Here is a 26,717-nt window from a genome sequence, read left to right as displayed (position 1 = left end):
CGGCGTAGTGTCTTGAAACTGACACTATAAACATTGTTTTTACTGGGGCTTCTCCGCGGGTCTTGGCGGTTCTCCTTCCCCGAGTCTTATGCTCCCTTTGTAAGTCTTTTTACTGTAGGCTTTTCAGCTTGGAGGCTGTCGGTTGCTCCTTTTCGTTTCCTCCTGGTAGGGCACCTCTACCATCTTGTTCCTGTAGCGTTGAGTGTACTTGTCGTGCCCGGTTCTAGTCTCTATTTTGTCGGGGGTGGTTTCTGTTACGCTCGTTCCTCTCCGCCGGTTGTGGAATCCCACGCTGGTCCATCCACTCCTGGGCGTCGGTCGTTGTCTCGAAGATCTGTGTTTTTCCATCGTGCAGTATTTTTAGTTTGGCTGGGTACAGCAGCATGAATTTCACCCCTGCCGCTCGAAGGCGCTCTTTGGTCTGCCAGAACTGGGCTCTCTGCTTTTGCACGAGTGCTGTGTAGTCTGGATATATCGTTATCCTGGCTCCGTTCCTTGTGATGTTCCCTCCTTCTCTCGAGAAGGTCAGGATTTTCTCCCTGTCTTTAAAGTTCATGATTTTTGCAATCATTGGTCTTGGTGGTGCTCCTGGGCGCGGTCTTCTAGTCAGCGCTCGGTGTGCCCTTTCGACCGCGAAGCCTTGGGATAGGGTCTCTGCTCCCACTTCTTGGATCAGTAGATTCTCTATGTAGTTCGTGGGGTCCCTTCCTTCCTCCCCCTCTGGCAGCCCCACTATTCGTACGTTATTGCGCCGGGCCCTGCCTTCTGCGTCTTCAGCTCTGCGTTCTAGTGTATTAATTCTTTCCAGTGCTTCCGTCATTTGTGTTCGCGAGGCGGACACTTCCTCTGTGTTGCTCTGCGCTTGCTGTTCCACTGTTGTCATCCTTTCTGCCAGGTTTCTCGTATCTTGTCTAAGGAGTCCCACGTCTACCATCACTGCGTCCAACTTGCCTTCTATCGACGTCTTTAACGCCCCTATGGCTTCCAGTATGCTACTTTCCACTTGCCTGATCTCTCCTTGCGTGGCGTATGGCTCCGGCATGTCTTTCTCCCCAGTCTCTGGCTGTTGGTCGTCGCTCTTTCGGGTGAATGTCTCCATGACTGTTTGTCTCCCTCTGCCGCCTTTAGGCTTGTCTGGCATGTTAGTGCCCACTGCTCTTAGCCTATAGTTGGGCTCTGTTCACTCTGGTTTTGTTTGTGCTTCTGTGGGTCCCTGCTCAATTCTCCCGCTCGCTTCCGCTCTTTCTTACTTGTGTTGCCTTATCATGGCGATTTCTCTCTGTGTCTTCGCCCTCGTTGTCCGTCTGCCGTCTCTCTCCGGTGTTCACTTCTCTTTCGCTTCCAGGCGATTGGAGTCTGTGCCTTGCGTAGGGCGGCTCGTTCCCCGGTTTCTGCCTGTGTGGGAGGGGGCCAGTTCGTGGTGACTATGTGGTTCTCACCTCCGTTTACTGGTTATCTGTGAGGCAGCTGGTTGGGGTGGTGTCCGGGTCTGCGTGTGATCTCTTGTCCTCCTCGTTATGACGGCGGCTACCTTTCTTCTCTCGTCTCGTCTCCGTTAGGTCTCGGCTCTCCTGGCCTTCCTCACGGTCTGTTTTCTGTTCCCTGGTCCTGGTTCCTGTGCCGCTGCGTCGCCTCCCTTCTCGGGATCACCCGTTGCTTGCTGGCTCTTTGCTTCTGCTGGTCACCTCTGCGTCGGCAGGGAAGGGCTCTTCTTCGGTTCGATCTGTTGGCCGCTTCCCGTCCGTGGGTCTCGACGCCTTCTTCCTTCCCGGTTTGGTGTCGCGCTGCTTCTGTGGTTGTCTCAGGCTTCTCTTCCTGTTGCTGCTGCCGGTGCCTTGTCTCGCTGCCAGTCGGGTGATGCTCCGGTCCTGCTCGGCCTGGGCGTTGGTCTGCTATCCCCCTCGGTTCCACTCCGGACTGGCAGGTAAGGGCTCTTCGTCGGCTAGCCGGTCTGTGGGTCTTCTCGTATTTCGTATTCGTCGCTGTTTCTCCTATCGGGTTCCGCCGCCGCTGCTTCTCATCTCCGCGTTGGCCAGGTTCTTCTGGATCTAGTCCGTTCTCCGTTGCCTCTCGTTGTGGGATCCCTCGTTGTTCTGCTGCTGCTCTCCTCCGCCTCGTCGTGAAGGAATCTGCCTCGGTTCGGTCTGTGGGCCGCTTTCAATCCGTTCTGCCTCGCCTCCCGGGTTCTTCGGTTGTTCTGCTGGGCCTCCGCTGCTTCCACACTCCTCAGCGTCGAGGGGGCTCTCTCGATCTGGTCTACGAATCGTCTCCCGGTCTCTACCGTCCCGTCTCTCGGGGTCCCGCGTTGCTCTGTTGGCTCTCCGCCGTTGCCGCTCGCCTCCGTTCTTCTGAGCTCGGTTTGTAGGTCGCCCCTCGTCTCCGCTGCTTCACCGCTCAGGTTCTTCCGTTGTTCCGCTGGGCCTCCGCTGCTGCTGCTCGTCTCCGCCTCGGCTGGGGAACGCTGTTCTTCGGCCCCGGTCCGTGGGCCGCTTCTTATCCTTGAGCCGCGCCGTCTTCGCCTTCTCTGGGTCGGTGTCGCGCGGCTATCTCTGCGGTTGGCGTCCCGGACTTCTGCCTCTCTGGAGGTGCTTCGATCTTGCCTGATCAGCTGTCTCGCCCGGCTCCTCTCCTTCCCTTCGGCCTTCTTCGTGTGCCGAAGTGCAGGTCTCAGCGTCGCGCGCCCGCCATTTTGTTGGTGGTACTACGCGTCTCGCCCTCTTCTCGTTTTCGGTTTTCCGGGCTCCGTTTTCCCTCGGGTCTTCTCCCGTGTGTGCTTTGGGTCTTCCGACGTCTTTTCCTAGCGTTTGTTCAGGTTTTTCCGTCCAGATATGCGCCTTTCTCAGGATCTTTGGTCGGATCTAGTGGGAGCTTCTCGGAGTTCGCTCACGCTCGCATGGCCGCCAAGCCACGCCCCCCCCGAGTAATATACATCTTAACTCCAAAACTCCCATTTACCCCACCGTGACATCTAAAGATCACACTATCATCTGTAACGCTCACCTGATTCCCGTAAAGGCGCCGGTCTTGACTGGGCGTATACCGTATCTTCAAAGGTGATGTGTAACACACGGCTGGCTCTTTGGGCTGGACCTCTGTGCACTGTATGTCTGACTTGAAGGATAAGATGTCTGCAGATAGAAAATATGGGATTAAGGAACTGGGTTATTGAATGTCTCTCTCTTCTTCCCTTTCTCTTCTCCTGTAGAACCCCAAAGGTTAACGCTCTCACCTTAGGTAAGTGAACGCCGTGCTCTCCATCTGCCTCGGGGCAGGGTGCTGTAACCAGTTTCTTCACTGGATAAGGGGAGCAGGCCTCTTGACTTCAGAGGACTGCTGTCCGTCGTTTACTGCACGAACGGTAAGTTTCGAGTAATTCTAATGTCTTTAAAGCCTTTAGTAATGATGTTTCTTGTTTTGCAGGGTTCCGGCGATGGCGGATGACGGGCTGAAGTGAGTTGAAGATGAGGCCGTGTAATGAATAGAAGCGCCTGGAAGCACGTAAGTAAGCGCTTGTTGCCTGCTTCAAGATGCGCTCTAACTGTCTTTTTATTTTGCAGGTACAAGTTCGGAGCGGCTGCAGGGTGCCGGAATACCCACTGGGCTAGATGTGGAAAGGAGTAATGGCACGTGAGTATTAAAGTTCCCCAATGTCTTTAAACGCACCTTGTTTTGTCTTTCAGATGCGGGATGCAGCGCCGAAGGCCTCCGGAGCGTGCAAAGAGTTGGTAAGCTTTTGTCTTTCAGATGCCGGAATGCAGTGTGAAGACCTCCGGAGCGCACGAAGAGTAGGTAAGCCTTTGTCTTTCAGATGCCGGAATGCAGCGCGAGGCGTTGGTGACAGCCGATGGACCAGGTAAGTGAAGAGCTCTCACTGAAGACCGTAATGCTAACCTGTTCTTTCTTGTCTTTATAGGTGTTGCTGAAGACTGGATTCAGGATGGTAAGCCTTTTTCCTTAGGCCCAGGATCAGATGCAGAAGACACGATGAGCGTTCTGCTGCAGAGGATGCAGAATAACGCAAAGCAAGATTCATCCATCGGGTGTGGTTTAAATAGCCTCCTGTAGTGCTTAGGTGTCTCCTTCCACAGCCACGCCTAGGTAAGAAAAGAGTTCCTGCTTTCCAGAAGAGTTCCAGTGTTCTGAATCTAGGGAGTGGCTCCTGCCCCACCCAACAGGAAAAGTAGTTCCAAACAGAAGAGGATCAGAGGCTCAACTGGCAGGCAAGTAAGCAGCATGGTCTGCTGCAGGTAAGTCCACCCAAGCATTATGAGTCCGGCGCTTCCAGCGCTGGAACTGGGCATATTTATGAGCCTGGTGCCACTGGCGCCAGGACTGGGTCCAAAAGGTCCCAATTGGGGCTGGTTGGCCCTCGGAACCTGGGTTATGGATCTGCTTCCAAGGGAGTTGGGAAAACCCTGACCTTTTGGAAGCAGAGATCATGACATCATCCTAAATGCTCGGAATACACCCACCTTTGGTCACTCAACCTCCTTCAGGAATTCTACAACCCTGAAATATAGCAAACTATACCTACCAACATCGATGCATCAGCTAAACACAGACTCTACTCGAACCCAACTAAACAACACTAACCTGAAAGCAGTTATGCTCCAGGGTGCCCTCATCAATGTAAGGTCACTCCCAGCACACGCCTTAGACATCGCAGACCTTATCGCCTCGAATAAACTTGACTTCATAGCCATTACCGAAACCTGGCTCCTTGCAGCTGCAGGCTCGGCTCTCTTGCTCGCTGCCCCAGAAAACTATACCATCTATAAGACCGATAGCCAAAGGTGGTGGAGTAGCATTTATTGCTAAGAACCATCTCAACATCAGGGAAATACCCAACCAAACATTCCATTCCGGTGAATTACTATCTATCAAAATTGCCTCATCTTCCACAGCTACCCTGAAAACTCACCTTATCTACAGACCTCCTGGTCTGGTATCCTCATTCGAAGATGATGTTGCACAACTCCTCTAAAAAAACACCAAGCCTGGCTCTCAAACCATATTATCGGGAGACCTAAACCTGGGCTTCAATGACCCCAATGATGATAATGCCTTAGCACTTGCCAACACCATCACTGCATTAGGCTTCACACGCCGGATCAACAATCCCACACATATCAAAGGTCAAGCACTCGACTGGCTAGCGGACCTCAACTGCAACACAAGCATACTCTTTAACTCCCAATGCCTGTGGTCCGACCATCATGTCATCACATTTAGTATCACTAAGACTTCTGTGACAGACATCCCCCGTCCCATTGCATCAGCTACTCTATCCAGAAACGCACACAGCATCACAGTTAAAAGAAATCCTTCCCTTGCTACTCCCTATTACTGCACACCATGACCTCCTTACCAACGACCCTACCACCATGGTTGAGATATACAACCAAAGTCTCCTAGCAGCTAGCGATAAAGTAGCACCCCTATCCATGCGTAAAGCTAAACCCCTAGCCCACCTTAATTCATGGTACACGCCTAACCTTAAAACTAAGCACAGCACTAAGAGAATTGCTGAGACCAATTGGAAGAAATACCCGACTGAACCGAACAAAGCAACCTTTTCCGTGGCTTCCAAAAATTACAAACAGGGTATCCTCCAAACAGAAAGCGCCACGTAGAATGAGAGAATTGCTAATGCTAAATCAGGGACCAAGGAACTCTTTGCCATCCTAAGAGAACTCGAATCACCAGTGCCACCACAAGAAGTTTGCCTCAAGGATGCGTGCTGGTGCATTGACATTCAAAAAGCCCTCCTTGATAAAATAGCCCTGTTACAATCCAAAATTGACATTAAAAAAAATTACCTTCAACCATGCCAATCTCAACAGACTCTTAGCCACACTAGTCAAAAAATTGGCATGCAATTAGAATTCACACCAGTCTCTAATACTGAAGTCCTGAAAATCATATACAGGCTCAAACCCTAAAGATGCAACATCTGCCCAGCCTCGCTTCTCAAAGACTGTGCATCTGAACTGACACCGTTCATCACAAGCTTAATCAATGCATCTTTTGAAAGTAGCACTGTCCCAACCAATCTCAAAGATGCCTGGGTCCTACCTCTACTAAAAAAGCTACTTTAGACCCTAACATACCGACAAACTATCGACCCATAATGACAGTGCCCTTCCTCCTCAAAAGTTTGGACAGAGAAGCGTATCTCCATATCCAAAATTATCTTGAAATCAACTACCTCCTCGGTCCAAGCCAATCTGGCGTCCGCCCAAGACATGGGACGGAATCAGCGCTACTTGACTTAAAAATACAAATGGATGGGTTTGAAGATAACGACAATCTAGCACTCTGCTTGGTCTTTCTGCTGCATTTGATTTAGTCAATCATAACATACTTTGTAAACACTTATCGTCAGCAGCCCACTTTTCACCGAAAGCCATACATTGGATATAGTCCTTCCTAACTGATAGAACCATGAGTGTTTTCTCACCTACCTCTGCAGCATCGCCAGCCTTGGTCACTTGCGGAGTACCTCAAGGCTCCTGTGTCTCCCCTACATTCTACAACATCTTCACTAAACCACTATTTGACCGTCTTGATGACTTGGGTGTCACCTACACTAACTTCTCATGACACCCAAATCCTCATACCCACCTCCGGCTCTCATGACACAGACTCTAAATCACTCAACGCAATCTATCAAACCATCTAGGCCTGGATAGCCCAAGATAGATTATGCCTAAATGATGAAAAAACAGAATTACTTTTCATAGGATCACAATAGCGTATAACACACTTTGTGGCTCTTTCAATTCCTTCACCATAGACGGCAGCACTATCCTTAACCAGACAAGTAAACGCCACGGCATCGGCAGCCGCCTACACATCTAAGCTCATCAATGCATGCAGACCTTTCCTGCCACCCGACAGTTGCATCACTCTGGCTTGAGCCCTCTGGCACCAATAGCCATAACATAAAAAAACTGCAGGTGATTCAAAATAAATGCCCCTAGAGCAGCACTAAACATCCCAAAAAATACTTGGATCTCTATGACTAAACGGAACACCCACTGGTTACCTGTCCAGGAGCGAATCCTATTTTAAACCCTCTCTCGGACGCACAAATGTCTATATAACTCATGCCCCAAGTATTTAGCCAACAAATTCTCCATGAACCAATCTAACAGAGCTACGCGCTCAGCCTACTCTCCCCTACTGTCCATCCCCAGATTCAAGTTACAGAAAGCTGGAGGTGGCAGCTTCTCAGTGTAGCAGCCAAACACTGGAATGGATTACCAGCCGCATTAAGGTCCGAATCCTCCTGGACCTTCCGCAAACACCTGAAAACATGTATCTTCACACAAGAACTGTTACAATGATTCTCTCGAAGCAACCCGAACCTAATGAACAATTGAATGAACATTGCAACCCAGATGTATGATGTACTGCTATTCTATGTATATACGTAACCATGTGTAACTCCTTTTGTTTCACTATTGTAAAGAACATCGCCCAGATGCCTCTGAGTTTGGTGTGCTATACAAATATCTAAATAAATAATATTAAGCATTTCTTTCACCCCCTGCATTAAACGGGATTTAAGGTGGAAATCCCACCCTTACGAGGAAAGGTAGTAATTGCTTTAATATTTGCTGCATGGTGTTGTTCTGCAGAGGCAAGACTTCAGTATAACGAGTGACGCAGTCCACTATCACTAGGATGAAACAATTTCCCAGTTTCAATGTTTCTCGTAGCCCCACGATATCCATTGCTATCCTTCAAAATGGGACATAAATAATGGCGAGTGGTTGTAAGAGGGTGGTGGGAACCGGGGGTGGTGGCCTTCTTTTGAGAGATCTCGCATGCCAATACAAAGTTCTTTATTACCCCGGGCCAATAGAATTTAGGTGTTATTTGGCTCAGGGTTTTTCCCACTCTTTGATGGGCTGCGGTCAAATGAGAGTGGGCCAGTTCCAAAACAATTCTTCTGTGGCTTTGTGGGACTACCAGTTGGGCACAAAGTACTCCTTCTGGGGTTTTATTGCCCTGATACAACTGTCCCTTTCTTAAGAAGAAGAAGAAGAAGAAGAAGGGATTGGCTTGATTTCATCCTTCTTCTTTTTGGCAAAGGCCTCCGTGAGGATAGGGTAATTCCTCTGGGCGAACACCAGGACCTCCTCTCCTTCTTGGGGGAGTTTTGTCCTTCCTGGGGAGGTCTGCTTCCCCAATCCCTTGTGAGCCTCGGCCTGTTTTATCTTGGGTCATTACCTCTTTGGGGTATTGGGAACAACGCCTTTCCCAGTATCCCCTGGGCTACCTTGTCACCCTCTTTTACAGTACATGTGTTTTACCCATGGTTGTGTAGGAGGATTTTAACGTTGGATTGATGTTTCCCGCCATAACATCTAACCCATGTCTCCAAGCTAGCCTCGTTTTTTAAGTTAATCTTATGTATGTTCCTTTGGAAGGGGCTAATGTTAAACCAGTGGGAATCGGGTGTCTTTCACCCGGGGTATTACAATTTCAGTAGTGCTTTGTGGATCAAAGCCTGTGGAATCAGTGGTGGCTACCGTAGGGGCTTTGGCCGTGGGACACAACTTGGCAAATAGCACAAGTCCCCAACTTTTATCAGTTGGTCCCTATCCTATTCTTACACCATATGTGGCAGGTCAGAAGAAGGAGGTGGACTCTTCTAAAACATTTCAAGTGTGTATTTATTAAAGAAAGGGATTATACTTAACTTTTGTTAGTTCTATAGGGTGTTCCTAACCTAACAAACTAGCTAAGGTGCTTGTCAGTTGTCAGTGAATGTCTTAAAACAATCTATCCACTAATGCTAACTGACACAACCACTATTTTAACTACTAAAGACAGGAGAATTGCTCCTTTCCCCTCGGTTTTGCTTCTCTCACATTTCTTTTCAAATAGTCTCTTGTGACTTCTTTGATCACTTCATACAGTTCTCTAAGTACTTCCTTATGCTTTGGTTTCTTTTCAAAATGGAGTCGCTTTGACTCTAGACTGATATCTTCTTCCTTGGGAGTGGTTTCTGCTTGTTTGTTTCTCTCCATTTTTGTTTCGCCAAAAAGTGGTAAGGATAAGGTTATCCAACCTTTCGGTTTTCTCTTGAGCTTCTCTTCCTTTCTATGTAGTTCATGCCCTTTTTCCTCTGGATTTTATCTGTATCTGTCCATCCTTCTCAGATTTTTCTCTTATCTTCACTCTCCTTCTTAATGATGGGTTCTTTACTCTGACCATGACAAGTATGAGTATTCTTACATCAATTATCATTCCCTTCTCTTGGTTTCACAGTTGTATCATTATCTTGATTGAGACGAGTTTGAAGACTTGTATAATGATTCTCATTCACTTCTCTTGCTTTCACTGTTATCGTCTCTTTATCTTGACTCAGACAAATATGAAGACTCTTATAATGATTCTCATTCACTTCTCTTGCTTTTACTATTATCAGCTCCTTATCTTGATTGTGATGAGTATGAATAGTCCCCTAGCGATTCTCCATCTCCCTTCCGGGTCTCCCGTTTTCCCCGTTATCTGATAATCTCAGGGATAACGTCACCAGGGTTTCTCTTTGTTAGGGTTGTCTCTCCCCTTCGCCTGTCCAACTTCTTTTGTTCCTTCAGTATCTCGGACTTCGTTTCTTCCTCTCTGATGGTCTTCCGGTATCCACGATAGCAGTATGTTACGCGATTCCACCCATGTAGTGGTTGCAAGGACCGCCACAAGATCTGCATGGTGACGCCACCGCTTGCTTCTTCTCTCTCTCTCCAGTTTCCAGGACATGGCGCATCCAGCCCTCGGCTTTCGGCTTGGCAACCATTTTGTAATTTGCTGGCTTTGCTGAGTTCAATCTTCTCCCCCCCTCTGTTGCAATTAGCAATGGGCTTGCCTCTCTCTCTCTCTCTCTCCCTCTCCCTCTCCCTCTCCCTCTCCCTCTCCCTCTCCCTCTCTGCCTGTTACAGCCACTCGTCTTTCTGCTTTCTCCTGCTCATCCCAGTTACATGATGTTTTCTGTTTAAAGGGATAGTCACAGTTTCTGGTTTGCAATAACACATCTTTGTTCTTTCTTCATATAAATCTTTGTAGAGTATGTCTGAAGAGGTAATGTTGGAAGGATCTTTAGGGAGTTTCTCACCGGAGCTGGAGTCCTTGTCCCAACAGGTAGAGTCTCTCCCGGTGAGGTCCCGCTTGCCTCGACCCCTGGCGAGGTGGTTGCAGAGCAGCCTCACCTCCCTAGCCTCACAGGGGAGAACTCCCCCTTGGTGAGAAGGGACACATTCTTGTGATTCGCCACAGACCACACAGTGCGAGGGCCGCTTGTAGGCTGGGTACTCGTGTCTTGCCCAGGACTACCATTACAAGGATATTACTGTGATGTAGGTCCCTTTATTCTGACTTATATATTGCTTGGCATAGGACTAATCCTTAGAGGCAGTATCATGGAGTATCGACTAGGAGGGAGCATCTTTAATTTGAGATGAACATCCAGAGGTCATTGTCACATTCAGCCATTAAAGTTACATCACCAGGCCAATTCACCTAGCCCATTTTCAAAAACCCAAACTTCAGAGGCAAAACCAGGAGCAGATCCGAAAAAGTCAACTAAGGGTTTGAGAGAATGAAGACTATGGGGAAACCATGAGCAGGAAGGATACTGAATAACATATGCCAATCCCAGGTTACCCAGACCTTGTAAACAAACCCACTAGAGAAAAACTACTTATCCAGCATAGGATCATGCATGGATTCACATGCTCATGAATATTCCCTGTCATCAGGCTGGGAATCCTCTGTACATTTAAAGCAGTTTAACTTTAAGCTAAAACACTGCTTGTCCCCTCTTTAGCCTATTAGTGTCACTTTGGGTCATTTTGCCCCCCGGCCAAGGACACTCTTGCGCATAAGCTCCACCCCTGGTGGCCATCTTCAGATTGTTACTGCATGTTTCTCGTGTTGGGAGTCCTCGTGATTCGCTCCTCAAAAATAGTTCACTTTTAGCAGTTTTTTGCCTATTTTTGAGAAATGTCTTGATAGTCTGCCATCACGTTGTGACTTTTGGCAGCAGGGACACGTTGCGGGAGAAGATCCTCAGTCCAGCATCGGATTTCCAGTTTGTGGTGCCAGGCTTGGGCCTTGCTCTAACACCTAGATCGGATGCCACTTAGAAAAGTCTTTTCAGTTCCTGTGAAAAGTGTGGCCTGAAGATATTCATCGAGGATGGGCACATCAGGTGCATTGACTGTCTTCATCCTGAACACGATACAGACGGATGTCCAATTTACCAGTCGTTTTCCTTGAAGACACAGCTGTTACGCTCACCTGGTCTCTGCAGAGGCGTTGGGCCACGCTTGCAGCCCTCCTTGAACTTAAATCACCCCCTTCAGGCCTCTCCTCAGTAGAAAAGCTGTGAGTGGTGGTATGTGGTGATACTGCTCCTGCGTGGAGATGAGTGTGTGAGTGCGCCAATCTGTGATTGTTGTACCTTTCGAACCTTTCACCCCAAAGCCCATAAAGCTCACCTGTGAATCATCGAAGTTAAGCTCTCCGTCCTGCTACTTCTGGCAGGGGCGCGTCGAATGGGATCTTGTTCCTTCACTGATCCCTGATAAGGATTAGTCCAGTCCAGCTGCGACTATGCTTCTCCTTATGATTGGTAAGTCTTTCTTGAGCTCTTGTGATGCTGTTCGTTCTGTTTAATGTCTTTATATGTTGCTCCTATTTATGTCCGCAATAATGTCTATCTTCTGTTTTCTTCCCTTAGATGGAAATGCGGCCTCAATGCAGCTGTGAGACGCGAGACGGGGCCGAATGGAAGATGGATGCTACCGCAATGTTCGACAGTAGGGAAGTGATGGTTTAAGGAAAAGCGCAAAGTATGGCGAAGCGCAACCTTAAACTGTTTTTCGAAGTCTAACCTTGTCTTCTGTTTTTCCTTGCAGTTGCTGCTGTCAACAATGGAGCGTGTCGTGCTGCGTTGCCAAGATGACGATTTCGGCGTTCCGGAAAGTGTAAAGATTAATACTTGGTTCGCCGAAGAGATGTACAGGTAAGAACAGCTTCCCCCAGTCAGTAAGTATGCTGGTAGGAAGCAGGACGTTCAGAAAGTAGGATCTTCAAAGGTTAGTCTGACCTCGGACGACGGTGAGCGTTACGCTGCTTGCAAGTGCAGAATAACGCGAAGCGTCTGTCTTGAGGATCGGGGCAGTTTATATACCTGAGATCGTGGGCACGCCCATTAGGGCCGGCTTACCAGCCACATCCTGCCACTCCTAGAGAGTGTGCACGTGTGAAGGCAATCCATTAGCAGCTACACCCAAGAATACACTTGGGGCTGCTTAATGGATGGAATGTTCAAGGTTAATGCATCCTGCATAATGGATGGAATGTTCAATGTTAATGTATCTGAAATGCTATGTCCATAATAAAAGCTTTTTGGTGTTAAATGGATGTTCTTGTTTACTTTTGTTCATGAGCCTGGCGCAAAAGGCGCCAGGACAGTGTCCACCCAGGTCTCCTGTGCATGTGACCCCTGCATGCCTGTGCCCCTGACTTCATGACCATGACAACAGCAGGACCACCATCAGAGGTTGGTGGCATGGATCGAAGAGGAGAAGGCCTCTGACGCAGCCTCCAGCCGTAGTCCTGCCTCTTCCAGGGCCAGCAGGTCTAAAGAGCGTGCTACCTCCAATAAAACATGGTCAAGGTCCTTTGAGGATGCTTCTTTGGCGAACATCCAAAAGAAGGCTAAATCACACGCTATGTGGTCTTCCTTGTCGACAGTCGCTGCGGCACCTGGTTCGAAGGAGGCCGGTCGCCGGCTCTGTCGATGGCTACCCTACTGCAGGTGGTCTGCCTCCGCCCGTGAGAAAGTCGCTGCACAGGTCTTCGTCGAATAGCAAGTCATCAAAGGACGCGTCACCTGCTCCACCGCCAACACAGTTGTCAACACAAGCCCTGTCGATGATTCGTCCACCAAGCCCGTTGATGACCGTACGGTTGACGAGTGCCTAGTCTACGAAGTCTCCTCTTCCTTTGATGACTGCAACACGAAAGGGTTTGTCCACGACTGTTACCCTTACCGCTGCGACAAATACCACACCCAGGGTTTCTCTGCCGCCTAGACCTCTGTCAGCGGTTCCGACGACGGCCCTGTCAACAACAGCACCTTTTCCTGCACTGCATGCACCAGTCATCGCCACTTCCCCAAAGGGCTCTGATTTAGTGAGAGACACGCCTCCAGCTCTGGACTTCCTGCCCAGGCCCACCAAGGCTGCACCACTCTTCACTTTGGTACCTCTGGGATTCCACAGACGTTTTTACAACAGTTGTGAAGAAGACCCTCCCAAAGATTTTTACTCGAATTAGGAAGGGCGCCAGGGGGAACCCGACCACATTCTGCCTAAGCCTCATCAGGGTTCACCAGCCTGCAGGCCTTCCCAGCTGTAGGGTCAAGGGGCTCAGGCCTTGCTCCTGCTGCACCTGTTGCACTCCTGCACCATGGGTAATGTCGTTGGACATACTGACCACCTTACACACACTGGTGGCTGGAATCCAGCAGCAACTGCCCACTGCTCCTGCCCATGTTCCGGCAAGAAGCCCTACGACACCTCCTCTGGCTCAACTGACACCTGTCACCCCTCAGCCATTGCCAGTGGCGCAAGGAGCAAGATCAGATGAACACTGACATCGAAAGCACCGGTACACACACACTGATGAGTTTGATGACTACGTTCCCACGGATGGGGAAACCCCGGATGGGGATGCACCAGCCAGGACCTCTTCCCCGGACGAGATTGGTTTGTTCCACTCTATAGTATAAAAGCTGCCAAGCTATTTAACCTGGTGCCAGAAGAAAAGAAAAAGGAGGGTTTCCTTTTTGAAGGACGGGAGTCCTCCAAGGAGACCCTTGTATTGTCCCCTTGTTGGATGACATATGGGAGGACGGCTTAGCGGTCATAAGGGTTCCTAATACCACTCCTGCTAAGCCTGACCGGTTGGGGAAAAAGTACTAGGTTCCAGGATCGGCCCCTAAGGGCCTCAGTTTCCAGCCCTCGCCAGACTCGGTGGTCTCTGCCGCTGCTAGAAAGAGGTCTTCAAACCCCTCTTCTTCATCCATGCTTTCTCCGAACCAGCAGGGTAAGGAGCTAGATGCTGCAGGAAAGTGCATCATCACTACGACAGCTTCAACAATCAAGGCTGCCAACACCCTCGCCATCCTGTCAAGGTACGAATGGGAGTTATGGTAAATGTTGGGGCACATCCTCGACTTCCTCCCTAATGATAAGAAGGTCGAAGCCTTAGACTTGTTCTAGAATGGGGAGGTGGCTTCCAACCACGCCATCACTGTCGCTCTCGACATCGCAGATTCTGGCTTTTGCCACATGGGGAATGGCATGGCTTTACGTCGCCAGGGTTGGCTCAAAGCCACAAACTTCTGCACAGATGTGCAGACCAAGGTAGTTGACATGCCCTTCGATGGCAACAACCTGTTTTGCAAGGTGCTCAACAAAACTCTTCAGGCCATAAAGACTGACACTGAGACAGCGCATTCTCTGGGCACTGTGAATGCATCATGAAGCAAGACACAGCAACAGATTCAAAGTTCTAAGCAAATAGGTTTATTAAAGCAAATGTCAGGCTGGTAGAAGGACTATCTTGCCCTATGCTAAGGTGGGATTTCCCTACCTAAACGAAACTAAGGAAAGTCTGAGTCAAAGGCCCTCATTCAGAGGTTGGTGCTAAGCGGAAAACGATGCCGATAAAGGAATGCCGGCATCGATTACCGCTACGGGATATTCTGACCCACCAGACCCCTATTAACGGCACCGTAAAGTACGGAGCCATTAATAACTGTCTGGGCGCGTGCACGCCACCCACCATGCCGGCATTAGCGGCATGCCGTAAACTGGAGCAGATCCCAAGTGATGCGGAGATGCAAATAACGGCCTCATGAAGCTGAAAAAAGTGCTTACCGGCATGCCGTGAATACCAACATCGCCGACCTACCATTAAATGCACTGAGCAGTGTTCCCAACTGCCACAGGTGCACACAATCAGCACAGGTGGAGGCAATGGAGTCTGGCCCAGTACAAAAGGAGCACACCCACACACCACACCCCCTCCCACACTAAGATGATTCCAATAGTAGTAGCATTACTGGAGCTGGAGGACTTGCTAGCATTGCCACAACATCAACAACAGCCGCCACCATAGAGGAGATGCAGGAGGAGAAGGAGTGTGAGACAGGCCCAGCATGCCCCACCAGTGCAGCCACTGTTACCACGCCGGCAGCCCCCAATCCCTCGCATCAGAGCCAGTCCTTTCAACCTAACCCCAGAGCAGATCCACACCCTGTACCGTCTGGACCGGGACACCATCACCACCATAGTGGACCTGATACACAACGACATAGTGAGCCTCATTGAAATACGTACCGCCATCCCCCCTCTACTGAAGGTAGTGTCTGTGCTCCACTTCCTTGCAACAGGCACCTACCAGCAAACATTGGGGCACATGCATGGCATATCTCAACCCTTTTTTTCCCGGATACTGAACCAAGTGCTGGATGTCCTCCTTAAGCACACAAGGGACTACATATCCCTACCACGGACTCCCCAGGAAATATTTGATACAAAAGTTGCCTTGCATGCACTGGCAGGCATGCCAAATTGTGTAGGTGCCCTCGACTGCACCCACGTGGAGTTGGTGGTCCTGCATTCCATGGAGCCAGTGTACCGCAACCGCAAGCAATATCACTCCATCATTGTGCAGATGGTATGCGACGTCAGCAAGACCATCACACATTGTTGTGCCCGATATCCAGGATCGACTCATGACACTTTGGTCCTGCGGAGCTCCACGCTACCATGCTTGATGAAGCGACATGCTGGATGACGTGCCTGGCTGCTCGGTAAGTAGAAGGACTGGCACAAGGCATTGAAAAGGGGGGAGTCCACCATGCTGCCAATGTTGAAGTGACTGCACAATGTGCGCATCACCAAACATTGTGCCTGAAACCATCACAAACCATACAAGACACACAAATCCCATATGAATGAAGTAGGGCAACACCTATCACAACATGACTAACAGGAAACCACCCCACATCCCACAACACATGCTCCACCCATCAGCGACCCTCACCCTCCGTAATGCCATTCTGCACCATGCAGTGTATATGCACCCTGTTGCTGTCTTCAGCATATCACCACACAGGACAAGCATCCCTGGCAGTGCATCAAACTGCACCTACTAGAGAATCCACTGTCCGGCACAGGGCCGGCACACTCACCGGAGTGCTGCATGTCACCATGGGAATGATCAATGCTGATTTCCCAATATTGCACAGACTACTGCCAACGCTCCCTCTAAGTTAATCTCACAGGACACAACACCTCACTAATTTGACAATAACACAGATGTATGCATACACAATGCATGTGCAACAAGACAGCAGTGCACACCATGTATCATCTTGGAGATGCAACCCACAGCATGAGACCATGGCACAGGACACATGGAGGGACAGAAAATGGCATAAATGCATCCAGGGACATGTGCATGCGGGCAACAATAACCTGCTGGCATGTGTGACTAGTACAGCTGTTCTTCATTATTCCCTTGACATTTACCTTCATTTTCCTCTCCTACAGGTGATAGTGGCTATCCCTTGAAGCCGTGGTTCCTCACCCCTGTCGGAAACCCACAGAACAGGTACGAGGACGACTACAATCGTTCCCATACCCATACCTGTGTGGTCATCGAGCAGACCTTTGGCCTGTTGAAGGCACGATTTCGCTGCCTTAGCCAGTCGGGTGGGGCACTCCTCTACAGGCATTAGAAGGTGGCCAAGATCATCATGGCATGTGTAATGCTGCACAATATGTGTATCCGCCGGAACGTGCCCCTGCCCCCTGACATTGAACTGCTACCACCTGATGATGATGGGGAAGTTGAAGATGTGGCAGGACTTCATCACGGTGCCGATGTACAGGAGGGACGTGCTGGGTGCCAGTCAGTGATTGCACAATATTTCTGACACACATTTCAGCAGAGGTTACCCTGATGGTTGGACAGAGGGCACTGGGTGTGTGGGTACATCAACACTATGCACTGTAAATTATTAAATTACGCATGTGCATTGATGAATGTCCACTCAGGTCTTCTATTTTCAAACAATCGGTGTATTGAATGTTACAATATAAATGTAAGTGACAAAACCCCCCACACACCCTCACCTCCCTCCCACTCCCCCCACAACTCCCCCACACACCCTCACCCCCCTTCCCCCACAACACCCCCACACACCCTCACCCCTCCCCCCCCCCACAACTCCCCCACGCAAGTCCCATTGAGTCCCCTAAGCCTACATGAGGCTGCCATGCCATTCACTCTGCACTCCATGAGCCAGGGGGTGGCATGTCCCGTCGGCGCAGTGCACGGACCGACCTCCGGAGCGGGCTCGTTTAGGTGGAACTGCAGGACGACAGTGTGGCCTCCTGCTGAGGTTGTGGGGTGGGATGACCTGCCTCCAAGGCATCCGCGATGCGCCCTAGCGCCTTCCGCAGGGCCGAGACCTCCTCTCAGAGGCAGCTGGTGTTGTCTGAGAAGGAACTCGCTATGGAGGCGGTGCTGTTCATAATGGACCGGCCTAGTGCTGCTAACTCTGTACACCACTTCTCTCTGGCCTGTTGGTTGTCCTGTACAAACTCACGTACAAGTGCAGTGAGTAGTTCAGTCTGCTGCGGCCATGTGGGTGCACCTGTGGGTGTGCATCTGGCTGTCATGCCCAGCCTGCTCATCCTCCCCAACACTGAATACTGGACTACGATGTCCCTGGGTTTGGTCATGGCCGAACTGCTCTGGGGTGTTGTTGTTCCCGGTATCGATCGATGATACTTCGAGGGACGCTATTTGGGTTGGGGTATGGACCACATCCATTATGTCGTCCTCCATGATGCCCCAGATGTCCTCCTGGCTGTCATCCACTGTCAGGGGTGCTGTGGCTGCCACCTCCCCAGCCACATTAGACTCCTCTGAATGGGGTGTCTCACAGGTGTCTGCAGGCACCTGGGTGGTGGTGGTGCTCTGTCCGCCACGGGCCTTGGTGGTACAGGTGCTATGTGTACCTGCGGTGGCTTGCTTGTTGGGACACGGCAGCCTCTGGCTTGTCCCCTGGAGGTTGACGGCCGGTTGCTGTCCTCCTGGGACCTCTTCCTGGGTGTTGCCTGTGCAGGGGTGCCGTTCTGCCCATCGCTGTCATGGTCACTGCCTGTGGGGGTGGAAGAGAGGCATGAGTGATGTTTTCATAGGCATCATACATACATGGGGACAATTGCTCAACCACACAATGGGAGTAATAGGCATTTGTTTTGGGAAGGGCAGATCATTTCATACATGGGTGGGAAATGCAGCCATATGTTGGCGTCACTCATGTTGGCCAAGAACCGTGCTGTCTGACATGCATACTATTTTGGTCATGCACGCTGTGTGCCTTGTGGAATTTCCTACTTTGTGTGGTATGTGTCATGTACGATGTTGCCTTGCAGCGGGCATCAGCATGTGTCTCTGTTGCTTCGGCCTACTTTACAGGGGGGGTGTGTGTGTGTGTGTGGCCGACCATGGCGTGACTCTTTGGACTGACATTGGCGTTCACTTTCATCAGATTTGACATAGCATTGTTTACTTTGGACACTCGCCTCCATCGCCAGATGTAGTGGCGCCACACTCCATCTCGCCTACGCCTTCAATGGATTACGACCCAATCATGCTTGCGCATGTGTCCTCCCACGGGGTGAGCTTTATGGGTGAACTAGGTCCTCCTCCAGTTGCCATGGCCTGGCTGTGATTGACTGATAATATATTGCGCACCCTTAGGCGCAGGTCGTCCCATCGCTTACGGCAGTCCTTCACCGTGCGTGGTGTGTTGCCCACTGCATTATCCTTCTGGGCAACAAGTGCCCAGATCTCTTTTTTACGTTTCACCGCCTCTCTCCTCAGGTTGCTGGAGTAAACTGTGCCTGCATGCTCGTGCAAAGTGTCAACAAGCATCTGGAGTTCGTCCTGATTGAATCTTTCCTTTCTGAGGCGGGCAGATCCCTTCTTCAGGGCCTTCAGCATTCTTGTCTTGTAGGAGGAGGTTTTCTGACGATCAGCAGTGTCCCAGGGGTCCTGTGTGCTGAGGTTGGCAATGGATTGTGTTTTTAAAGATGGCCGCTGTTCTGTTTCCCGTTCCTGTGCGATGACGCTATTTCCCGTTCCGCTAATTAGCAGTGACCATAATTCGCAGTGTCTGCCAATTACCGTCACCGCTATATACGGTCACCGCTAATGACGCAGTGAACAGTGTCGGTAGTGTTATCTGCGCTGAGCTTGATACCGGTAAGGGCTTTCTGGGAGCCTATTGCGGCATGGCGCTAGGTACCTTACCGGCATGTTGCAAAGCTCGTGCCCACAAAGTCGTAATAGTCCACTATTAGCGGACTGGTGCCAGCACGGACATGCTATTTCTGCCATGCCGGTAAGGGACGTTACTTACCTCCAAACTCGGAATGAGGGCCAAAGAGTTCAAAGTTTGTCTGTGTCCAAAACCTATCCTTGCCCTCACAACTAAAGCTAAACTATGTGTAGGGATTTCAATAACAAAAGAAATGATGATCAACGTAAAGTTCTGAGTTTCTTCCAGCTTCTTTTTCAGCTCCCCTTCCCCAAATTCAAGAAAGTTCCCCAAAAGTCTCAAGATTACCTTTCTCAAGTTCAATGCAAGGCAGGTCCACATAATCCTCGGGGTTCCCTTCCCCAAGGTTAAAGCAACACAGTTGAAAAGGGTATTGCGGCTCTGTCCTCAAGACAGTATTTACAGTTCATCAGGTCCCCAAGACTTCAACATAGCACCTAATATTTGTTTCAGTCTTTCACAGTTCAACACAAATCTAGGTCAACCTGACCCTTCTCCTGAATGTCATCACCAGTAGACTTACAGTGCTTCTCCTTGGTTTGTTTCATGATATACAGTTTCTTGAGTGTTCACAGTTCACAATACTTCTCTTCACTGTTAACTCCCAACAAGAGCACCATCTGGTTGGCGTCCTCAACAACTTATTTTGACCTGCTCAATAATGTCTTTGGCTTTTACAATCTAGGGTGCACTGGTCTAGGCGCAGTTGTCAGACCAAATGGTCCACCTATCACAGGTCGCGCAACCAGGAACCCTAGGCTCTTCCGCCCACACAGGTTCTTCTGTACCTGCCCATGTTCACAAATTCACCTTCAGATAATTTCTCCTTATCAGCCTCTTGGCTTTGTGTGCAGCTTTAAACTCTCCTTGTTAGCCTCTTGGCTTAACCATAACGTGTCACACATCTCTTGCCTTTCTCTGGCCTTGCCGCAATGTATTCATGTATAAAGTTCACTTAATGGTGGTCTTTTTCATGCCCCACCTTACTGTTGCACTCTTTCACACTTTCCGTAGGTTGCTTTCACATGGGCACTATCCTTTTGACTTTCATCAGCTACTAATGTTGCCCATAAGGTGTTAGTCAGTTCGATAATCATTGTGCTTTGTTTCAGCTTTTCATTCAGTTTGGTATTTAATATACTTGGTTTCAGATTTTCATTCAGTTGGGCATTGAATATATTTAATTCAGCTTGTTTTGAGTTTTCATTTATACAGCACTTCGTGACTTACGTGCAGCCGGCTGTGAGAGCCCTGAGTGTTGAGTGTCTTTCCCCGACACTCACCGATCCTCCTGCTGCTTCCTTTCTGGTTTCCAGGCTGGTGGGCCGGCCTCTCTGAGTGCCGCTCACACGCCAGGTGCTGGCTTGCACACGCCGGCAGCTCCACTGTTTCTCCACAGACTCGGACAGCGTCCTCTCTCCTTCCTGCTTGCTCGCAGCTCCAGCTCCCCATTCTTCAACAGGGAGGCTCCCATACCTGTGGCAGCCTAATGGCCATACTTGCTTTGGACTCCACAGGTCCTCTGGGATGTCGGGCTGGCGTCCTGGCTCCTCCTCAGGTCCCACCACAGCTGCCTTCTTCTGGAAAGAGTCCCTTGTTCTCTCCCTGTTGCTCCACTGGTCTCCTTTTATACACCTGCAACCATTTGACAGGTTGCAGATGTGGATTCTCAATTGGGTTTGCCTTACTATAATTAAAGGGACATGCCTGACCCTCACAGTACTCGGCAGGCATCTTTCTTGTCTCAGTACTGGAGTGGTGAAATGGGTTTTTAGTGTTCATTACTCTGTCGCCTCTTCCTCGTCCCATTACTATCAGAGGTCAAATGTTGGGAGCTGGTTTACAGTAGCCTATAAAGGTTTGGGGATGGTTAGGTTGGTCTTGAATAGGAAAAGGGGGATACCATTTCTCGCCTACCTCACCCTTAACCCCTCTCTTCTTCACCTGTTCCTGGTACTTCTGTATTGGTAATATTTCCTGTCATTTTCTTGTTCAGTGGGATAGGGATAACAATACCCCATAACCGCCTCTGGGAGAGAGGATTCCTCAGGAAAGCGAAGTGCGGAATACCGCGTCTTGCCTGAGGACTTCTCGTCCCCAAACTCCAAGGACCCTCCAGCCAGGTGATCTTGCATCACTTCTGTACGCCCAGGTTTGGGATCCAAAAACAATTACCTTTCCCTGGCCACCTGAGAAGAGAACCCAAGGGAAGTAGATGTGAGGACACCCTCAGATTTTTCACGGCACTCTTCAGCACAGTAGGCCGTCCTTTCGTTCTTCTAAGTGAAGAGTCTCCAGGTCTTCAAAGAGTTTCACCACACCCTATTGTCAGCCCTCCCGCTCTCCACCCAGGAGGCCTGTGGGGGACGCTTCCATGCCTACAGCAGTGGCTCCCAGTGTCTTTGTCGCCCCCCACCCTCATCCTGGGCGCAGACACCGAAGCAGGCCTGAACCGGCACAGGACCCACGCCCCCACTTCTGCACCCCACAAATGTTGTCGATCAGTGGTGAAAGATCTCCATGTACTCGGCCAACTGGAGGCAGGGTATTTCCTGGCGAGCCTCCACCTGGAAGATAACTACTTCAACATCCCCATTCATCGCAGACACTGGGAATTCCTATGGTTTGTCGTTCAGGGGCGACATTACCAATTCAAGGCCTTGCCCTTGGGTCTAAAATCAGCCCCAAGAGTATTCACCAAATGCCTGGCCCCTGGTGGCACTGCATTTGCGCTGCAAAGAAATCCATGTTTACCCTTACCTGGACGATTGGCTCATCCGATCTCGCTCCCGTGTGCTGGCAACCTAGCACACCGCTGAGACCATCTGACTTCCCTCGGACATTCAGTGAACTATCCGAAGTCCTGCGTAGTGACATTGCAGAACACACTGTTCCTGGGTGACTGACTCAACACAGTCTCGTGTCTGCCGACTCCCTCGGAAGAGAGGGTGAAGAAGGTCATGGGAAAGGCTAACGGCTATGGACCACTTCCATTGCAACAGTCCGGTCCATCAAGTCCCTGCTGCGAGATGTTGTCTCCCTGCATCCCTGCAGGAGTCTCCCTGGCTCCTGCAGACTTAGAATTTGGATATTATTCCCTGCCTTTGAACTGCAGGAAGGTCCTACCTAAAGCTAGGGCCCCATCTACATTAGCTTGCTACCAGCACAGTTGGAAGCGCTTTACGATGTAGTGCCAACCGCAGAGGATTTCACTCCGCAGCTTCTTCCATACTTGCTGTCGCTGGCCAAGGCTGGCCTCGCCTACGCCTCTTTCAAGGTTCAACTGTCCACCATATCCCGTTACACACAGACCCCAGATAAGCTCTCCTTGTGGTCGCAGAGGCTCCTTAAGGAGTTCATCTAGGGCCTCTTCAGAACATTCCCTGCGGTGAAGGCTCCTGCTCTGGTGTGGTACTTTCTAAACTGATGGGGCCTCAGTTTGAACCTATGAATAGAGCCCCTTTGAAGTTTCTGTCAATGAAGAACGCTTTCATGTTGGCAATCGCCTCGGCCAGGCGGGTCAGGGAGATACAGGCCCTCTCCTGTAAGCCTCTGTATTTGTCCTTCCACGCCGCTAAAGTGGTTCTACGAACTCATCCTTCCTTCATGCTAAAGGTTCAGTCAGACTTTCATCTCAACAAGCCTTTGGTGCTGCCAGTTTACTTCGCGAATCCTTCTTCGCCTGCTGAAAGGGCGTTGCATTCACTGGACGTTGTTCATGCCCTGAAGTTCTATGTTGCACGCATGACGGTCTTTCGAAAGACGTCCCCGCTTTTTGTCAATTTTTGACCTGTGGGTCATGGGAAGGCCCTTTCAAAGGCTTCCATCCCCAGGTGGCTCTCACGCTGTATAATGCATTGCCATCGTCTGGCCAACAGCCTGCTTCCAGCCCGGCCAAGAGCCCATTCCACCAGAGCGATCGCAGCAACAACAGCGTTTCTCTCTGGTGTTCACCTGCTTGACATCTGCAGGGCTGTTACGTGGAAGTCTACCCACACCTTCACAGGAGTCTACTGCACTGACAGGGATTCCAGAGGAGTCCTGGGTCGGCCAGGCAGTGCTACGCAACCTGTTTGCTTGAGGTGAGTCTGTTCCAGGGGTAAGTGTATTGCTACTGTGAGCCTTGTCACCTACACGTGTTTGTGTATATGAACTGCTGTGTAATCGTATTCATGAGCATGTACATCCATGCAAGACCCCATGCTGGAGAAGGAACAAGTTACTTACATGTAACTCTTGTTCTCCAGCATGGGTCTTGCATGGATTCACATGCAAACCCTCCTTCCTTCCCCTCTTTGGCTCTTTGTGGTTCATACTTCCATGTTACGTGCACTTCCAGGTCTGAAGATAGCCACCAGGGGTGGAGCATAGGAAGAAGAGTCATTGAATGTCATTGAATGGGGCAGTAGGAGCCAAAGTGACACTAATAGGCTATAGGGGAGACAAGCAGTTTGTTACCTTAAAGTTAAACTGCTTTAAATGTACTTTAAATTTACTGAGGATTACCAAACAGGGAATATTCATGAGCATGTGAATCCATGCAAGACCCATGCTGGAGAACAAGCGTAACAGGTTAGGAAATTGTTGCATCTCCCATAACCACTCTCTCTTGCATAAAGAAAAGCTGATTGGATTCAGGAAGCAGTTACAAATTCAGGGGCAGGATGACTATGGGGAGGGCCTGAGCACCCCACAAAAGTGTTCTCCACACCCCAGAGGGACCATTATCTCCAGAGAGGAGATACAGAAGCAGAATAGGCAAGGGAGGAAGAGAATAAGGCAGGCTGGGAAGAGTATTGCCAAAGGAGAATTAAATACGACGAGTACCTTACTTCCAGAGTGACGAGCCAGAGACAGTGGCTTGCAAACCGGTAGAGATAGTGGTCCACCACAGAAGTAAAAGTGGTAGTGGTTGCCAAGGATGGGGCTCAGAGGGATAAAACAGCCACCTTAGCTAATGGGAGGGAAGAGAGGAAAGGAAAGATGGCTTGGCCAAAGAGAAGGTAAAGACAGACATGGCAAAAGCTGTACCAAAGGAAAGGGAAAGAAGAAGGGAAAAAAGGCATAGCCCCGAACAAAAAGGGCCAAGCTCTGCCCTGTATCAAACAAAGCAAGAAGGCACTGATCCAGGAAAGGGCAGAGAAAGCAGGGGCAGAGGCCCTTACCAAGGAAAGACAAAGAAGGTTGAAACAGATGCCCCAACCAAGGGGGGGCGAGAGGAGAATACAGGGCAGACACCTGGATCAAGGAGAAAGAGAAAACACTGATAGAGGGGGCAGAGAAAGAGAGGGCAGAGGCCCTAATTAAGAAAAAAGAGAACTCTCAAGGAGATGGCAGAGAAAGAAAGTGTGGAAACCCTGATCATGGGGAAAGTTCCACAGAAGAAGTCAGAGAAAGACGAGGTGGAGGCCCTGATGAAGGACAAAGAGAAAACACTCAAAGAGAGAACAGAGAAAGAATGGGTAGAGGACATAATAAAGAAGAAATGGAAAAAGAGCATGGAAAGGGAGGAAAAAAGGAGAAGGTGAAAGCGGGACCCAAGAGACACTTCAGGACTAATCCAAGACAGACGATAGCCAGAAACGTCAACTGGGAACTAACCAAGGAAATAGAAAAGCCTGAGTTACTTGAGACTAACCGTGAAACAATATGTGAACATCTACAGAACTTCCAGACAGTATCTGGAACACCTAAAACACCGCAACCATCTTGACAATCAAAATAAACAATGTTAAACATATGGTCCTTTTTGCGTCTTTTGCATGGATTTGTGGCAGACTCCTGTATCACCTCCAAGTACCTGATGGGTCTCTAGTAGGTTGGCTTGCCTGTGTCACAGAGTCCCCTCCGTACCTTTGGACCAGTTCAGGCACCTGGCTTCCTCACACATAATCCATGTGCAATTACACATTCTATACCTGGTTAGCTTCTAGAAAATGTATCTGAACAAGTAAACATGATACTGCAGTCAATCGTGGTACATATGTAATTTAAAAGTTCTGTATTGGTTTTGGTTTTACTTGACAAGCACTATGTGCATTTAGATTTTGTAGAAAATGTTAAACAGGATCAGTATTTTTGCCACTTGGCATTACTAAACGTGGTCGGTTCATGATTAGGGAAATTGGTGGAATTATTAAAAGCTAGATATTAACTGTAAGTATGCATGCGTGCAATGAGTATGAGAATACCTAGAACATTTTCAGTATTAAGTGCACAAAGTGTTTGCTTAGGTGCATGATCAATCTCATGTATAACTAAAAACATTTTTCAGGTGAAAGTACATTACTGCATACAAGTGAACGGCACCATTTCTACAGAAACCTATAAGTAAGTTTACTTCAGTCATTTATTTTTATGTTTCCTGATATTTTTAACTTTATTTCTTTAATTGCAGGCAGGTATATGCAAAGCATTTACAGAGCATGTTAATATATTAAAGATAACTAGCTGCACAGCTAGTGTTTTGATTGGGCAATTTCTTCATTGTACTTTACAGAAACTTTCTAGAAGTTCCAACTCTGTATAATACTGTCTTATAGAAGAATTAGATTAATAATCACCAGAAAGGGCCATTTTACGTAGTCGAAGACATCTTGCATTGCATTGCAGGAAGGTGGGTTGCAATTGAAGGAACTTTGCTTAATAGCATACAAGAATAACCACACTAAAGGATCTTGTTTCAAATGTGAAAATGTACCTATTTTTAATTTATGTACGGATCTATACTTGTGTTACTTACCATGTGAAGACCTACTTCAATGTTATCCCTTGAAGTTAACGAATTTGTGTTCTAATGGCAGGTGTTCACTTCGTGGTACTTAAAACACATTACACAATAGTCTTCTCGTAAATCGGCAACTGTGTGCCGATGGCTCCACACCAGACTCATGTTGATGGAATTATACTTCATGCCAGAAAAAGTAATACACACTGTGTTCACTTAAGGGCACTTAACACGTTTTTGAGCACTCACACATTTAAGAAAACATGTACGCAGGGAATTAAAAGGATTGGCCTGGGATTGCATTTTAAAGGGGGTTTTATTTAGTGCAGTGCCAGTCATTTTGGCAGCCACTTGTCACATTTTTGGGAAAGGGAAATGGGTAGGGCATGTTAGTGGGAGGAGAGAGGGAGGCAGTATTGACTCTTTTCATAAATGATGCAGCAGGAAACTCCATTTTCTGTGGGCTAGTTTGTTTTTAAGTGGTTCCTGATGAAGACACTTGTTTCCTCATCGGACGTCGCACAGGGAATGATGCTAGTGCAG

The 26,717-nt window shown here is 49.2% G+C and overlaps 1 protein-coding gene across 2 annotated transcripts in view; it reads left to right on the top strand.

Annotated features, from left to right (window-relative positions):
* Nucleotides 1-26,717, top strand: part of TOP6BL (TOP6B like initiator of meiotic double strand breaks) — a 1,011,792-nt gene that overhangs the window by 325,921 nt on the left and 659,154 nt on the right. For both annotated transcript variants that reach the window (XM_069643061.1, XM_069643062.1), the window contains exon 6: nucleotides 25,722-25,777. In XM_069643061.1, the coding sequence (XP_069499162.1) occupies nucleotides 25,722-25,777 (56 nt within the window). The remainder of the gene's footprint in view (nucleotides 1-25,721; nucleotides 25,778-26,717) is intronic.

The sequence above is a fragment of the Ambystoma mexicanum genome, chromosome 2p (assembly GCF_040938575.1).
Source record: "Ambystoma mexicanum isolate Mex_15411 chromosome 2p, UKY_AmexF1_1, whole genome shotgun sequence".
NCBI classification, from domain to species: domain Eukaryota; kingdom Metazoa; phylum Chordata; class Amphibia; order Caudata; family Ambystomatidae; genus Ambystoma; species Ambystoma mexicanum.
This window is presented reverse-complemented; position numbering and strand designations above follow the sequence as displayed.